General features: G+C 42.4%; 1 protein-coding gene across 1 annotated transcript in view; it reads left to right on the forward strand.

The window, feature by feature from the left end:
- The first annotated feature begins 1,688 nt into the window (after positions 1-1,688).
- si:dkey-126h10.1 (vesicular inhibitory amino acid transporter) overlaps positions 1,689-18,557 on the forward strand; it is a 36,878-nt gene continuing 20,009 nt past the window's right edge. Inside the window, exon 1 of the mRNA XM_067985277.1 lies at positions 1,689-1,961. Coding sequence (XP_067841378.1) covers positions 1,689-1,961 — 273 coding nt within the window. The remainder of the gene's footprint in view (positions 1,962-18,557) is intronic.

The following is an 18,557-nucleotide window of genomic DNA, read 5'->3' on the forward strand; positions in this document are numbered from 1 at the left end:
AATTTTCTCTTTCCTTACATATGCCCTATGGCAAAAAAAATGCACTGTTCCAAAACAGCACCTCAGGTTCAGATTTTTTCAAGTTTATTGAACAATGCTATTTGTGAAGAAACATTATTTGTACATTAAGTTTTAGTGTTTCTGTTTATGATCATTTACTTACTGTTGAGAGTTATAGTTTTCTTAACTAGTCTTTTTGTAAATGTTCTTTTGTGAAAATACCAATCCTATTTTGCCCATCCCAATAACAGCAACAACTTGCATTTATGTAATGCCTTTAATGTAGTAAAACATCACAAGACGCTTAACAGGAGCATTAGCAGACAAAATTTGACACCGCGATATTAGGACAGCAGACAAAGCTTGGCCAAAGAGGTAGGTTTTAAGGACCGACTTAAAGGAGAAGGAAGAGGTTTAGGGAGGGAATTCCAGAGCTTACGGCCTAGACAGCTGAAGGCACAGCAGTCAATGGTAGGGCAAAGGAAATTGGGGATGCCCAAGAGGTCAGAGTTCTTGGAGGGTTGTGGGGCTGGAGGAAGTTACAGAGATAGTGAGGGACGAGGTCCATGGAGGGATTTGAAAACAAGGATGATAATTTTAAATTCCAGACGTTGCAGCCAATGTAGGTCAGTGAGTACAGGGGTGATGGGTGAATAGGACTTGGTGTGAATTAGGATACAGGCAGCAGAGTTTTGGATTAGCTTAAGTTTACAGAGTGTGGACGATGGGAGGCCGGCGAGGAGAGCATTAGAATAGTTGAGTCTGGAGATAACAAAAGCATGGATGAGGATTTCAACAGCAGATGGGCTGAGGCAGGGGCGGAGACGGGCGATACTATTTCTTAGTCATCGGCACTGTTCTACCTAATATTTGGTGGGTCATTTTGAAAAGTACAATCTTTCATTGGATTTGTAAATGTGTGCACTCAGTCCGAGTAATTTAACTACAAAGTTAAGAACTACAAAGTGAAGAATTTATCACAACACTAGTCGTTATAATACCTGCTCACTGTTGGAACATTGATTAGTAGAATGGCTTAGAAATAGAGTGACTTGAAAGGAGACATCAGGAAGCTAAAATGATCATGGAATCGTTACAGAATTCAAACAGGGGAAAGAAGGAAGCAATAACGTAATTAAGGTGTTTGCTGTCACATTTTTTTAAAGAAAGCTGTTGAATGCCAACAATAATATGGCAGAAAGGTCTGGCTCCAGCTAGTGCTCATTTGGTTTGACGCAGATGATTGATGCAGGATGGATTCATAAATTCATATCTTAGGCACCTGGTGCTCGAATGCTGGTGAGAAGATATTTTACTGTTAGGGATAAGCAAAAAATTATAATTTCAAATTTCTATTTGAGGGCTGTGAGCCTCAATGATTTGTATGACTCGCAGATTCTTGAGAAGTCTGGTGGTAGAGATTGTTTAGCTTTTCTTCACTGGAGCTTATTTTTCTTGATAGTTCCAGAAATTGAGGACCTAAATTGGGCAGAATCTGTTTTTTACCATTTATATAGCTATAAAAGCCAAGAGCAAGTATCTCACTGTTTATCTTTTTTTGTGTATTTATACTTTTTGGGGGAGGTGACCATTAAAGGCGTTTGAAGGTTCTGCTCCTCAAATAGAACTGATATCAATATCTTGTTACGTCTCCTTTAAAAAACGGAACATCTTCCACCTACAAGATTATGATCAACTTTCAAGACGTGATAATCAACTTGCTCAAAAAGCACCGATATGGATTTCATGTAGACGAAGAAAACCTAAGCTTTGCAAAGCGGGACGAACTGAATATCGATCATACCGAAATCGTTCAGGAGAGAGTGGTGGAACAGGCGTCCCCAGGTGAAGCTGAGAATCGGGCACAGAGTTTGGAAACTGACCAACTACGTGCTGAACTCCAGGACACTCCTCACATCACCACATGGGAAGCCGGCTGGAACGTCACCAATGCCATCCAGGCAAGTTCTCCAAGTTCCACTCTGCCTATTAATATATAATTATAAAACACGAGTGTATCATTGCGTTTTTCAACAAACACATCTTAAAAATACTGACGAATTTTATTTAACAATCAGATGTCAAATAATATGTTACATAAAATGTTGGAAAAGTAAATCTGATGACAATGCAGATGGGAGAATTACCAAGGTTGTCCTAGAAATTTGGCTCCAGTGTTGGAGGTCAATGGTCAATTTTAAAGTCACCCTTAAAGTAATTAATAAACTAGTAATACGCAATAGTTGGGACTGAGAGAGAGCTGAAGCACACGCATTATCTGAAGGCGAAATAATATGCCTCATATTTTGTACTATGTTGTAGAAATCAACCAATTGGTAAATTTAATCCTGGGATACAATATTCTGCAGTCGAGTAAATAAGACGAAGAGGAATTAAAAAGAAAAACAGTAAATGCTGAAAATCCGATACAAAAAAAGAGAATGACAAATCATTCTTCACTTCTACTTGTTGAGCCAAATCACTAGGACATTCTTCACATTCTTTAGTTCTATCCCGGACCGATATGCTGTGCATTTGCAGCATTTTCTGTTATTTCAAGATATATTATCTGGACATTTTTACATTCTGTATTTTCACCATGCTTCCTTCAACGGATAACTTAGTTGGACAGTTTGTAAAATGTAGTTACCAACAATTTTTTTGAGCTTTGGTAAGCAAACTGAGGGTTACCAAAACCTTCTGGGAGAATTTGTTCCTGTTGGGTTTACACATCACTGCCATTTTCTGTCTGTGGACAAAGCTGTGGGAATTCCCTTGCATAAAGTGAGCCAGATGAGGTGGGGTACAGTGCAGATTCACCAGAGGAACATAGGAACAGGAGTAGCCCATTTAGCCCCTCCAGCTTCTTCCAACATTCAATGAGATCATGGCTGAAATGTGACCTAACTCCATATGGACCTTAGCTTCATATCCCTTAATACCTTTGGTTAACAAAAATCTATCAATCTCAGATTTAAAATTAACAATTGAGCTAGCATCAACTGCTGTTTGCAGAAGACAGTCCCAAGCTTTTACCACCCTTTGTGTGTGGAAGGGTTTCCTAACTTCACTCCTGAAAGTCCTGTCTCTAATTTTTAGGCTTTGTCCCCCAATCCTAGACTCCCCAACCAGCAGAAATAGTGGGCCTGATTTTAGCAGGCCTGCGGGTTTCCGGCGGGTTGGGTTTCGGGTGCGTGGCCTCCGCGCCCGGTGAAATTAGTGGGTTGCCCGCGCGATCGTAGCAGGCAATGCACTAATTGGAATCACTTACCTGCTCCTCCGGGGTCCGCGCTGCTGGTCTGCGCGTCGGGCGGGCTGCGCATGCGCAGTACGATCTGTCAGCTGGAGGCTCTCTAGTTAAAGGGGCAGTCCTCCACTGACAGATGCTGCAACCAATGGAACAAATTACAGCATGGAGCAGCCCAGGGGGAAGGCTGCTCCCAGATTAATGATGCCTCACTCCAGATATCATCAGATGGGGTGAGGAGGAGGGGGGGGGACAGAGATCTTCCACCCGGCGGGCGGGAGGAAGCGGCCTGCCTCTGCCGCCAAGAAGGCCTGGCTCGAGGTGGCAGAGGGGGTCACCTGCGCCACCAACATATGGCCCACCTGCATACAGTGCAGGAGGCACTCCAATGACCGCAGTAGGTCAGCCACAGTGAGAACACGTAGTCTTTCCCCTACACTCCGTCTGCCACAACACTGCCCCCACCCCACATCTCCTTCGGCACCGCCAACACTACTCTGTCACATCACCCCTCATACCCACTCAAACCCCATCCTCATCTTACCTGCACCTACTCACCTCGCCAGTACTCACCCCGCCACTAACACGCAACCCAATCCTCATACAATCTCATGGCTCCATCCCATACTCACCCTCTCGTGCATCTCCCTCACGGCCAGCCTCACTCAACCTGCCACCACCTGTGCTGCAGCCACAGGGCATGCATCACATATGTGCAGTAGGCAGCGTAAGGCAAACGTGTCGTGAGCATGAAGGGGATGCACAAGGGTGTCTGAGGGTTTGCCATGGGTGTTACCTATATTGAATTTCAGAGCAACAAACATCACACATTATATTGCCACCACCACTGCCATGTCTCCGCGAATCCTGTCTGTTTTGTCCAATAATGCCCGCTCCTGGGTATCACTATGAGGACCCACCACTGATGCCACCCATTGTGTCACTGCAGAGTGGGTGTAGGTGTATTTGCAGGGCTCTTCCGCGCAGACGACTGAGAGACATCGGCGGTGTACCCGGCTGCACCCTGGAAGGATGCGGAGGAGAAGTTGTGGAGGGCAGTGGTGACTTTGGCAGCGACAGGTAAGCAGATGGTGCTGGGGCCAGCCAGGAGCAGCTCGGCATGAAAGAGGCTGCAGATCTCCACGACCACATGTCGAGTGAATCTGCGCCTCCGTGTGCACTGCTGCTCGGAGAGGTCCGGGGAGCTGAGCCTCCGTCTGTGGACCCTGTGGCGAGGGTAGTGCCCTCTGCGATGCATCTCTCTCTGCGGTAGCCCTCCCTCCTGCTGTACAGGTGGATGTGTGTCACAGCACTCTGTTGTGGAGCTCCACGTGTCAGAGGTGGACGGCGTGGATGGCGAGGCTGGTGATGCTGTTCGCCCTCCGAGGGGGTTATGACTGCAGCTACAGAGGCCCCCATCCGCAATATGTACATCTGAGGGGGTCCGCAAGGTAGGCACATGTCTCCGGACCCCGGGGTGAGTGTGCAGGTTGGTGACTTTGACCGTCAGGAGGGGGGTGGTGGAGGCCACACTTTGTCCCAAGTGACAGAGTGGCCTCCTGCAATGGGTGAGGGTCTCCCCCCCCACCTGTCAAATGGACCTTTGCAGCTGCCACAGGCTGACGGCTACAACACGTCCAGTTCAACTAGGACTGTTTCCCCCAGTGTGTGAAACAGTCCCATCTTTCTCCAAAATCACACACAGTCCCTTAATCAGGTCATTTAATGACCTGAACAAGCAAAATAAATAACCTCAAGTGGCATCCCGCTGGCTTTAATTGCCTGCGGGATTCCCACCAGCGGGGGACACGAACGCACCCCCGCACGTCATCAGGGAACCCAGAAGTGGTCGGGATCGTGGCGCGATCCGGTCACGTGACTGGATATCGGGATTTTCGGGGGCCCCCCCCCTGGAAACCCACAGGAAACCCGACGGTAAAATCGAGCCCAGTGTCTCTCTATCTAGCCTATCAGTTCCCCTTAATATCTTGAAAACTTTGATCAAATCATCCCTTAATCTAAATTCAAGGGAATACAACCCTAGATTATGTAATCACCCCTCATAATTTAACCCATGGAGTCCAGGTGTCATTCTAGCAAATCTACACTGCACTCCCTCCAAGGCCAATATATCCTTCCTAAGATGCGGTGCCTAGAACTGAACACAGTACTCCAGATGTGGTCTAACCAGTGTTTTGTATAGCTGAAGCATAACTTCTACTCCCTTGTATTCTAGTCCTCTAGATATAAAGGCCAGCATTCCATTAGCCTTTTTGATTATTTTCTGCACCTGTCCATGACATTTTAATGATCTATGTACATGGACCCCTAAGTCTCTTTGGACCTCCACTGTTTCGAGCTTTTCACCATTTAGAAAGTACTCTGATCTATCCTTTTTAGGTCCAAAGTGAATGACCTCACACTTGCCTACATTGAAATCCATTTGCTGCAGGTTTGGCCATTCACTTAATCTATTACTATCTATCTCTAATTTTATGCTTCCATCTACACTGCTTACATTGGCAAACTTGGATATGTGGCTCTCTACTCCATCATCTAAGTCGTTAATAAATGCAGTGAATAGTTGAGGCCCCAACACAGATCCCTGTGGGATACCACTAGTCACATCCTGCCAATTTGAGTACCTGCCCATTATTCCTACTCTCTGTCTCCTGATGCTCAGCCAATTTCCTAACAAGGTCAATACTTTGCCTTCAATTCCATGAGCTTCAACTTTAGCTAACAATCTCTAATGAGGGACTTCATTGAATGCCTTCTGGAAGTCCATATACACAATACCCATAGACATTCCCCTGTCCACTACTTTAGTCACCTCTTCAAAAAATTCAATTAGGTTCGTCAGGCATGACCTACCCTTAACAAATCCATGCTGGCTCTGATCAGCTGAAAATTTTCAAGGTGTTCAGTCACTCTATCCTTAACAATAAACTCTAGTAATTTCCTGACAACAGGCTAACTGGTCTATAATTCCCTGGTTTCCCTCTCTCACCTTTCTTAAATAGCAGAGTGACATGTGCAATTTTCCCATCTAAAGGAATGGTTCATAAATTGAGAGAACTTTGGAAGATTACAGTTAGGGCACTAGCAATGTTCTCACCTACTTCCTTTAAAACCCTGGGATGGAAATCATCTGGTCCCAGGAATTTGTCACTCTTTAGTACCATTATTTTCATTGTTGTTAATTTGCTTACATTAATTTTGATGAGTCCCCATCCCTGATTCAAAATTAGTTTCCTTGGGGTGTCTGGCATGCTATCCTCTTCTTCTACTATAAATACTGATGCAAAGTAATTGTTTAATATGTCCGCTATTTCCTTATTTTCATTTACAGTATCTCCATTATTAGTTTTTAATGGGCCCACATTGCTTTTGACCACCTTCTTTTTCCTAATATAACTGTAAAAATTTTTGTGTTGATTTTGATATCCCTTGCAAGTTTCTTTTCATACTTTCTTTTTGTAGCTTTTACTATCTGTTTTGTCACCCTTTGCTGTTTTTTGTATCTCTCTCAGTTGCCAGGATCCATGCTACTTTTTGCATTTTTATATGCTTTTTCTTTTAGTTTTATGTTGTCCCTTACCTCTTTTGTCGTCCATGGCTATTTTTTTGGCAAGTAGAGCTTTTGCCCCTTAGGGGTTTAAACTGGTTCTGTATCACATTAAATTCTTTATTTGAACACCTCCCACTGATCTTCTGTCATTTTACCCATTAACAGAATTGCCCAGTTTACTGTGGACCATCTCTGTCTCATCCCATTGAAGTCGGCCTTACCTAAGTTTGGAATCTTAGTAACTGATACGGGCTTCTCCCTTTCAAACGCAACGTTGAACTCTATCATATTATGATCGCTGTTAGATAAATGTTCATGCACCGTTAGGGTGTTCACTAAATCTGGCTCATTACTCATTATTAAATCTAATATGGCCAGAATGATACCAGGGCTTAAAAGGTTAAATTATGAGGACAGGTTGCATAAATGTGATTTGTATTGCCTTGAGTTTAGAAGGTTGATGGATGACCTAATTGAGGTGTTTAAAGTGATAAAAGGATTCAATAGGGTAGATACAGAGAAATTATTTCCTCTGGTGAAGGAATCCAGAACAAGATGGCATTATTTTAAAATTAGAGCTGGGCCACTTACGAGTGAAATCAGGAAGCACTTTTTCACACAAAGGTTAATAGAAATCTGGAACTCTCTCCACAAAAGGCTGTGGGTGCTGGGTCAAATGACATTTTCAAGACTAAGATCAATAGATTTTTGTTTGGTAATGGTATCAAGGGATATGGAACAAGGTTTAATGGAGTTAAGGTACAGATTCGCCATTCAATCGAATTGAATGGTTGAACGGGCACGAGAAGCTGAGTGGCCGACTCCTGTTCCAATGAGAAGCAAGCAGCTCAACCAGCATCACTAAAACAGATTATTTGGTCATTTATCTCATTGCTGTTTGTTGGACCCTGCTGTGTGTAAATTAACTGCTGTGTTTCCCTACATTACAATATGATTGCACTTCAAGAATACTTCATTGGCTGTGAAATGCTTTGGGATTTCATGAGGTAGAGAAACGTGCTATATAAATTACTGACTGTGAAAAGCCACCTTGATTGGCCAGGAACTGCAAACCCTTCTGGAAGAACTCAGGGAGAAAAGGCAGACGCTTATAAGGACTGACGGCTACCACTGTCCCCCTATCCCAAAGGTGCCTGGTGTACCAGGTATAGGAGGAGGTAGCCAACACCAGTCAATCATCACAATCTCAGATGTGGTTGACTCACTTGCTCAGCCTTGGCATTGCATACCCCCAAAATCTCAGGATAGAGAACTCCTGGGCACTGCTGTAAGCAATCTGGGAGAACAGTTAAGATACTTGCCTATGTGGAATGACACAGTTCTTTTCCAGCTCCTTCCTGATTTCCACTTTGTTCCGTGGTATGCTATATTTTATTTATTTTGGAGTTTATCTTTACTAGGAATACTTTAGCATGCGTCGCTTCCAAGTGCATTCACCTTTGGTAAAGTGGCTCCGCCAAATATTCAGCGGAGGTCCCGGGATGTCGAGGGCTAAGACTGAAGGGATAAATATTGGCCAGGACTCTGCTCTTCTTCAAATAGTGTCATAGGATTTTTTACATCCACCTGAGAAGACAGATGGGGCCTCGGTTTAAAGTCTCAACTGAAGACGGCACCTCCGACAGTGCAGCACTCCCTCAGTACTGCATTGATTAGTCTCAGTCTAAATTATGTGCTCAAGTCTTTGGAGTGGGACTTGAACTCACTTTCTGACTCAGAGGACACAGATAAAGAACACAGCTTTGTGCACAGAGATCTAAATAACAACATGAGTGTAGTTAATGACCCTTTGGACTAAAAGTCAGCAATTCTGCAGAATTGCGTTGCTTTCTAATGTTGCTGCCATTGACCAATGGCAGAAGTGATGAAGTCACTGGCCTTGCTGAATGCATTTGTGACCTCCTTGATACATATGTGATCAGCAAACTGGCTGACACAACAGACCTGCCCACTGTAGCCTGAAATGAGCCTGATGCTTAAAAATTCAAGGCCACACTGACTTTAACAGCTATTGGCAATCCTGGGCTGACGTTACATGTTGTGTGGAGGATTTCATGAAGGCACAATTCTGTCACTACCACATTGCTAAACTTAAGCCTCCTTAGGCACATCTTTACTGTCATTAGCCAGGTAACTGTGCCTGGAATGGGAGATCTGTTGATCAGCGGAGTGACAGGACACCATACATGTCATGTGCTGTCACATGGTGTTAACTGTGGCTCAATGGGTAGCACTCTTGCCTCCGAGTCAGTATGGTTGTGGGTTCATAGTCCCACTCTAGGGGCTTGAGCATGAAAATGTGGGCTGACACCCTGAGGGAGTGCTACACTGTTGGAGGTACCATCTTTCAGGTGAGATGTTAAACTGAGGCCCTATCTGCCCTCTCAGATGGACATAAAAGATCCAGTGGCGCTACTTTGAAGAAGAGCAGGGGAGTTCCCTCAGGTGTCCTGGCCCATATTTATCCCTCAACTAACATCACTAAAATAGACGATCTGGTCATTTTCTCATTGCTGTTTGCTTTGTGCAAATTTCCATTACAACAGTGATTACACTTCAAAAGTACTTCATTGGCTGTAAATGTCCTGAGGTGGTGAAAGGTGCAATAGAAATGCAAGTCTTTGTTTCTTTTTGATATCACAGACAGCCCTTTCCTGCACCGGCTGTTCCTCCTGTGTCAATTCCAGTGTTACTGAAGTACTGAATGCAATCCCTGTAGTGGCCAGAAACCTGGAAACTGGCCTCTGAATTAGCCTATCTGATCATTTGAGCGCATAAACATTCTCATTTGGTTTTCACCTTGCAGCAATTTTGTTGGGGTTGTGAGTGCTGTACCATACTCCTGACACTGTGTCCCCTTCCATCAACTGCCTTCAGCACAATGCTTTATATTGGCAGCAATTTCCAGGCCATTAACTATAAGTGGTTGGTTGGAATTGAGTAAAATTTATAAAATTTCAAGTTCTCACAGTCAAGAGAAAGGGAAAATTGATAATACATAATAGCATTCTATTTTGAGCACATTTATGTAGAAGCATTAGTTTAAATGTTTAAAACTGCAATTAAAGCAAATATCAGTTAATAAGTAAGAAACTTCAAATAGCATTTCCTTGTGTCAGTATATGGCAGAGACTGACAGCCTATTCAACCACATATGAAAAGTATTATTTTGACATATCAATCAGTGAGACTGATGATAGGTGAAATTTTAGGCTCTTTTCAAAGAAATTCTGAAGAAAAATGATTTTCCAACCATATATTGCCTTTTCTTTGCTAGCATAGCAAAAATGAAACAAGACCTCATTCAATTAGAATTGATCATGAGAGATCAAAGGTGAATTAAAATAAAACAATCATTGCATATCATTCAGAGCATGAATAGTAGCATCACTATACAGAGTATGGGTTATAAATTGGGCCACGTAGCGTCCGTTTTGTAGGCGCTACGCGGCCTCCTAAGGACCCAAAATGGCATCCGGAATCCGTGCGCACACTTCTAGCGTGAAGTGCGCCGGATGCCATTTTAGGAAAGACTTTGCGCACGCACAGATAACAATCACCGGCAGCATGTAAAGTAGGGAGAATACGTGATAGATCAGTGTGCAATGCTGATTTAAAGGGACAGATGCGATTTTGGAATTCAACACTCCAACCAGTGCACTGGCTTAGCCTTGCACAGCTGAACAGGTCGTAAAATGCTTGGAGGACCCCCCACCAACACAATTTAAAGGGATCATGCAGGAGTTAGAGGTTAGTTGCTGGATTATTGCTTCTGGTTGCAGATGCATTTGTACTTGTTTTTGGAGGTCTCCCATACATATGAGGACTAGGGGACATAGCCTAAAAATTAGAGCCAGAACTTGCAGGAATTAAGTTAGGAAACCCTTCTACACGCAAAGGGAGGTAAGAAGTTTGGAACGCTCTTCTGCAAATGGCAGTTTATGCTAGCTCAATTGTTAATTTTAAATCTGAGATTGATAGATTTTTGTTAACCAAAGGTATTGAGGGATATGGGGCTAAGGTGGGTATATGGAGTTAGGTCACATTTCAGCCATGATTCTATCTCATTGAATGGCGGAACAGGCTTGAGGGGCTAAACGACCTACTCCTGTTTCTATCTTCCTATATTCCTATAATAAAGTTTCAATACTCTACGGAGAGTGGCCTGGCTAGCTGACAGGCAACAGCAAGGGCATTGGCAGAGTGACAGGGGTGGGTCAGGAATGCTGTCATCCTGAGAGAGGACAGGAGGTTCATGTTCCATGGAGCCACTGCCACTTGCTGCCTCCTGTTATGCACCACCTTCTCCTGCAAGAAAGCGGGACATGTGTCGAAGAGTGTCCTGCGAGATATTTGGGTGATGTGCCTGTCATGGTTGAATAGCTGCCAATGTGTGTGACCTGTGACATGTGGGTTTGCAACAGTGGTAATGTGTGAGGGTGAAAGGAAGCATCTGATTGGAAGAGTTGAGTACTGATTGAAAGAGTTTGTTGGTATGTAGGTGATGGGGGGAGTAGTGCGTGAAGAAGTGGATGCGGCTAGTGGTGGAATTGGTAGGAGATTCCATTTGGCAGTTGACCTCGCTCACCTTGACCACTCTTGTCAAAGCATTGAACTTCTTCCTGCATTGCATCCATGTTCGTGGTGCTATGCTCCTGGCATTGCCTTCATCCCCTACTGCCTCCCACTGCCTTGGGAGCATATGTCTGGAAGGCCTCTTGCCCCCCCTGCGGATATAGGATGCCCCTCCCTCTGTCCACCTCTTGCATCAAGGCCTCTAGTACATCATCAGAGAACCTTGGTGCACGCTCCCTCGCAGGCCTGGTGCAAACTCAGATTGGCAGATTGGTGAGATCTGGCCTGCAGATTGGAGGATGCGGGATTTAGTAGTGCACAACCTTTATTCAATGTTTTAACATAACTCAACATTTTGTAAACATAGGGACAGGACCTGCATCTATGTTTTACGTGTGCGATGTCTGATCTCCGTTCAGACTCCGTGCGGACCTGTATCTTATATTTTGCAAATAAGAGATGCAGGCGACCTTTAATAGTTGCAGGCTGCCTTTAAGTGGTGCTAATCACTCATGATATCGGGGCCCCCTGCTGGTGAGTAACCACTCAACAGCGCAGCGAGGCCTGGCTGCTTGCAGCAATCAGGTAAATCAGCAGGCAGTATCGAATGTTACGTGCTGCCTGCATCTCAACAACCGGGCGTGGGCTAATCATGCACTGCGACCCCTGTGCCCGGGGTTTTGGGGATTATCCAATATACCCCTTACATTTTTACACCCTGATGTTTCCCTTAGTAGCTTTCTAGATCTGTGATTCTTTATGTCTGAAGATCATGACAAACTGGGTTACTGACTTCTTAACAACCTGCACTGTTCCTTAAGTAACTGACAGAATGCACTTTGTAAAAAATACTGGGATTAATATCCTGACAAGAATATTCATCAAGAATACCAGACAAATCTTTAACCTTTCACCTTAACTCTTTATCAAGGAAACATCTGGGGTTTACCACTTAGTCTATGCCTAGGAGTGAATGTCGTATAAATTTGGCTCGTAAAATTATCTTACTTCAACCAATTCGGATTATGTTAGCATTTGCACTACCAACCTCCCATTAGGATCTGCACAAACCACTGAGTGACTGAATTAACCCTTTTTTGCCAGTTATCAAAGAAGTCAGACAACAAAGTCATGAACTAACAATTGTTTATTAACCATAGAATCATAGATAGCAGCACTTAAAAAACATTGTGTATGCAATAACAGTCAACAGGATTAATTAATGGAGGTTACAAAGGCAGTTCAATTATATAACAATAATTCAGCATTAACTATTTGCTGATTATAAGTTTACAGTTAAGATTAGTGTCTGAGATTGGTGAGATTAATTTAGGATTAGATTCCTTAGATAACTGAGAAGTTAACAGCATTAGAGAGGCAGTCGATTGAATAGATTCAAGTCTATAAGCTTGTAGTTGGCTGTGTTTCAAGAAATTCATCTGACCTTGTCCTAATGAGTTGACGTGGATGAACTGGTTGCCTCGCCTTCCTCTGGGAGGATGGTGTTGGCTTTCTGAAATAGCAGAGTGATGAACCTCCGTTTGTACACGTGCTATCCATTCCTCCTGGAAACTCTGCTCCTGGATATATTCACCTTCTGTAACTTCTGGTAGCTGTATCTGACTAGCTGGCTTAAATCTCAACTCACCTGATCTCAGGAGAACTTGTGCATCTAAGTGATATACTTGTATCTGCCTATATCTGACTGATGTCTTAAGCTCTCTAACCTCTCTATTGGAGATACACTTTCTGATTTGACAGAGTGCCCTGCTACACATACATAAGAACATAAGAACATAAGAAATAGGAGCAGGAGTAAGCCAATCTGCCCCTCGAGCCTGCTCCGCCATTCAATAAGATCATGGCTGATCTGATCCTAACCTCAAATCTAAATTCATGTCCAATTTCCTGCCCGCTCCCCGTAACCCCTAATTCCCTTTACTTCTAGGAAACTGTCTATTTCTGTTTTAAATTTATTTAATGATGTAGCTAAACCATAGATTACCACAAAGATTACTACAAGAACTACTAAAAGGACGAGAATTGAAGTAAGAACTGAGAACTGAGGACTGATTTTTAGTGTCAAAAATACTATCCCATATATCCTTAATTTCCAAAGAAACCTCTTCAATTCTATAGACTAATCTGAGTGACACGTGTTAGAAGAGTTCAGACCTTCTAGTGTCAATCACCTCACACAGCCATGTTGGTATCCCTAAAGATTCTCAAATCAATGAAGCACCTAGACATGCCAGGGCACTCATTTACTCCTTAGCTTCTCAGGTCTTTGCTAACACAGGGGTCACACCCGGGTCCAGCTGATCATTTTTATGTCCCTCTTAACAAGCCATCTACAGGCGTGTGGTCTTGACAGCTTCTTTTCTATCCCTAGTAAAGAATGTTTTGTTTGTATAAGCTTTTGTGGTTTCATTAGCATTGGTCTTTTCCCAGCATTCGGTATGACTACTAACTCCATTCTGAGGACACATTTAAGGAATTCTTAGGGCATTTCTCCTTCGATCGGCATTGCAGCTGACAGTTTGTCCCGCTGTCTGTTTTCCAATATAAAATCCAGGAATGTAAGCATTAATACCAATCAAGACTGTGATTTGAACATGAAACTTTTGCTCAGCATTCAGTATTCTAACCTAGCTTCCTGATTAATCACACCGCTGCTACTTCTGAAAGGGACTTCCAGTTAAAAAGGCAATGGCATACAATTTGGACACTTTTTCACTTAGGACATTTAGGTTGGATCTTAAAAAAAAATCCTTTTGAAAGTTCTATAAACCTTTAACTTTGTCAAAGGTGAGTATCCTGCAGTTACCATATCAGAATTATAATTGTTTGTTCAAGCTTTGTTATTAATTTATCTTTGAATTATTATTTCTAATCATTATTGTTTGTAACTGAGAAAATTTTTAGATGATAAAAATGTTTTTCACAGTATGGGGTGATCGGTAATGAAGACTGTTAATACAAATTTCACTTTCTTGTCGCCATGTCATGCAAGTTATTAGTGATTTACACTTTAATTTGTTTGAAGATAATATATGTTCTGATCACCTAAATGCTATATGTTCAGCAGGTTGGTCCTGATTGAGGATACCCTCACAAGACGTTCTTAATATATAATAGGGTGTTAACCAATAATCAGTTTGGAGTGAATGGTCATGATGTCGCATAAGGAGGAATTCATACAAAATGTTTGCTTCCTGGCTGCCTTTAACCAGCAGTTAGGTTGTATGAAATAATGACCCAGATTTTCCTGGAGACTTGCGCCATTATGTCATCGGGACCCTTAAGGACCCACAAGGATCGATGCTGGGACCACTGTTGTTCACCATTTACATAAACGATTTGGACTCGGGAATCGGAAGTGCAATTCCAAAATTTGCGGACGACACCAAATTTGGAGGTATAGTTAATATCGAGGAGGACTGCGACAAAATACAGGAAGACATTAATAAGCTCGCAGAATGGGCAAATGAATTTCAATATAGATAAGTATGAGTCATTTTGGTAGGAAGAATAAGGGGGCTACATACTGTTAGGAAAATAAGAGTCTAACCGGGGTAGAGGAGCAGAGGGATCTGGGGGTACAGATGCACAAATCACTAAAAGTAGCAAGACAGGTTAATAAGGCCATAAAAAAGCAAACCAAGCACTGGAGTTCATTTCTAGAGGGATAGAATTGAAAAACAGAGATGTTATGTTAAACTTGTATAGAAACTTGGTTAGACCACACTTGGAGTATTGTGAACAGTTCTGGTCTCCATATTATGGAAAGGATATATAGGCACTGGAGAAGGTGCAAAAACGATTTACTAGGATGATACCAGAATTGAGAGGTTATACCTATCAGGAATGATTGAGCAGGCTGGGGCCCTTTTCTAGAGAAAAGACTGATGGGTAACCTGATAGAGGTCTTTAAGATTATGAAAGAGTTTTATAGGGTAGATGTGGAGAAGATGTTTCCACTTGCGGGTGAGACCAGAACCAGGAGCCATAAATATAAGATAGTCACTAATAAATCCAATAGAGAATTCAAAGGAAATCTCTTTACCCACAGAGTGTTTAGATTGTGGAATTCACTACCACAAGGAATAGTTGAGGCGACTAGCACAGATGTATTTAAGGGGAAACTGGATAAACACATGAGGGAGAAAGGAATAGAAGGATATGCTGATAGGGTTAGATGAAGTAGGGAGGGAGGAGGCTCATGTGGAGCATAAACACCAGCATGGACCTGTTGGGTCGAATGGTCTGTTTCTGTGCTGTACTTTCTATGTAATTGTATGTAACAGTGCAAACGAAAGAGGAAATTATGGAATAAGTGACTTACGCCATCACTTATGGTGCTCCATATTTCCCAGCGACTTTTGCACCTCTCCGCCATTACCCCATGTCGATATCAGTAGGCAACTAATTTTCATAGCTGCGTCCCCCCATTGAAAACACTTAGAGTTAAAAATAATGGCACAGGTGATCTGGTAGCACGTGTTTTATGGCTAATAGCTCATTTTTTAAAAAAACCTTTCAAACTATTAAGCATGGGCTGGCCTGAGGCTAGAGGACAGGCACAGCAAACCCATGAACGTCCGTACTCAAGCTTATGACGTGCTCTAAACGGAGGCAGGCCAACCGATTCCACCAAGAAGAGATCAGCCTGGTGGATGTAGCACTTTGGATGAGTCCCATACTTCAGATTTGTATTAGAAGGTCATTTTAAAACTTAAAATTGCCACCCAGTTAATGTATTTGTGGAACACTGGGAAAAAAATGTCCGTGCCTCTTCTGTTTCACCGCCATACTCATTGCAGGGTATTATAACTACAAATGCTGGAAAATACAGAGGAACATATCGGCAGAGAGATCAGTGTGCTAGACAGCTAAATTTACAATCCATGTCGCCGATCCCTTCATGACTGGAGAATCTGCGCCAATGTGACAAAAGGAATATGAGTAAAAGTACAGGCAGTTTCTTTCATATGAATTCAGTCGAATTTACTACACTTTTAAATAATGAAATCTTAAATATAATGGGCCAGAAATCACGCAGAGCAGCGAGGCAATGCTCACCGCAGCTTCTGCAAATTTAATTAACCAAAATACTGACTGCAGGCTCTGTGGCGTCCAATTGCTTGAATTTGAAGTTTAAATAAAATGTGCGCTATCAACCCAGCCTCTGAGCAGCGTGAGTTACTGCGCGGCTGGAAAAGTCTGTGAGAGGAGAAGACACGCCCACAAAATCTGTCAGGAAGAGAAGTCACGCCCACAGATTCAGGTTGCGTTCCTCAAACAGGCAAGCAGACTTCATTCATTTAAAGTTAGTGTTCTGGATGTCATTGTAAATAAAAATGTTATAATTTTTTTATAAAAAGCTGAAGAAATAATTTAATTAAATTAAAGAGACAGAAGAGAGAAGTAAAAAAAAAAATTTTTAATTAAAAAAAAAGTTTTAATGACCAAAAACTATTAAAATAAGGAGTAATATGAGACTCCACATTTTTATAAGTTAATTTTTAGTTGTTTGGCAGTCATTAAGATTAACCGCGCTTTTAAAACTTACTTCAGACCTGGTATTTTGAATGTACTTGTTTGGTGGCAGGTGAACCAGCTGGGCAGATGAACAAGTTGCCACTTTTTCAATTATTTCCCTGATTGCAGCGTGCGATGGCCCTTTACTTCGTAGCTGTCACATCGTTGACGAACCACTAGGAGCAAGTTCACTATTTCCACGATTTACTGTGCAAACGCGGGAACTTGCTCATTCAATTCATCACTAATAACTGAGAGTGCTGTTGAGCTCCACTGTTATTTCAGGAGTGATTTCTGGCCCATCAATTTACAGTAGCACCACTATGTAAAATAGAAAGAACAAAGGAAATGAATGTGAGCTTACGGGGGAACTTTAAAGTTAGAAGAGATAAACTATTATAGCTTAATTGCTTTAAAAACTGGCCATTCTCAACTCATGTGTAGTGGCATAAGATTAATGTTGAAATTGTTTAGTCTTGTTCAGCAATTGATCTTATAGCCCAGAGCACTCATCAAGAATCATATGTTCTTCTTACAAGATGGCCATAATAGCCTAATAAACTACCTTTCAAATCAACAGATAGATAACAATCTTCTTTTTGTAAAAGAACTGCAGCATTTACTTGAGAAATTAATCAGAATACTAATTCAATTATTTAAATTAACCTTTACTTAAAGTTTTGACAGTTGTAATATTTTTAACAAACTTTTTAAAAATATGTAAATTAATCATTGTTTCAACTTTTCTAAGACTGTGAATACTAAAGAGTTGCTTTTGTTTCACAGTAAATTTGTATTCCAGGTATCTTTTACACTGACTAATAGTTAACCTACAGGTTACTTCACAAAAATTCTTGCAGTTCCCTCTTGAGACATTACAGAACAATAATATTCATAATTTCCAAAATATATTTGAGACAACACTTCTACTATTATTGTGTTAGACTTCAGCACATTTCACATTAATGAGTAGTTCTTTTATATTATAGGCTTTTTACACTTTCTGCCATCCTTTGCCAAAATTTGAATGGGCAGTGTTTGGCTTCAAGTCGTCCTGTGCCATAGAGACACTGGGTTGAATTTTCAGGGACAGTAGGGCCCCGAAATTCATGGAGAAAGATTTACCGCCCCATTTCTGTCAATGGTGCTACCAGTGCCATTTTCCTGGGGTCCTCGGGTTAGGCGGCCTGAACACAGCGCGACAATACTGAACACAACATTAGGCTAAAAACACAGAGGTTTTCTGTCAATTCTTGGCTGAATTCATTCTTTGCCTTCAGGGAGGGTGAATTAAAAGAGGAGGAATGGGAGTGATTCTGGAAACCCCAATTGTGGGCAGAAGAGGAGGAGGAAGAGGAAGAAGAACAAGAGGAACAGCAGTAGGAACAGCAAGGAGGGCATGCTGGAGATGCAGCTGGTCCTTTCAGAGCACCACACAGGAGGGGGATTGTTCCTACTTGGATGTCCCACTTGATGACTGTCTGCTACAGTCAAATACACACCATCCAGGCTCATGTGAACAGTGGTAACTTGGGCAAGGTACCTGTGGGCTGCTCATGCTCATAAAAACCATAACTCACCCTAAGTCACTGCTTCCAGGAA

This window comes from Heptranchias perlo, chromosome 5, assembly GCF_035084215.1.
Source record: "Heptranchias perlo isolate sHepPer1 chromosome 5, sHepPer1.hap1, whole genome shotgun sequence".
In the NCBI taxonomy this organism is placed as follows: domain Eukaryota; kingdom Metazoa; phylum Chordata; class Chondrichthyes; order Hexanchiformes; family Hexanchidae; genus Heptranchias; species Heptranchias perlo.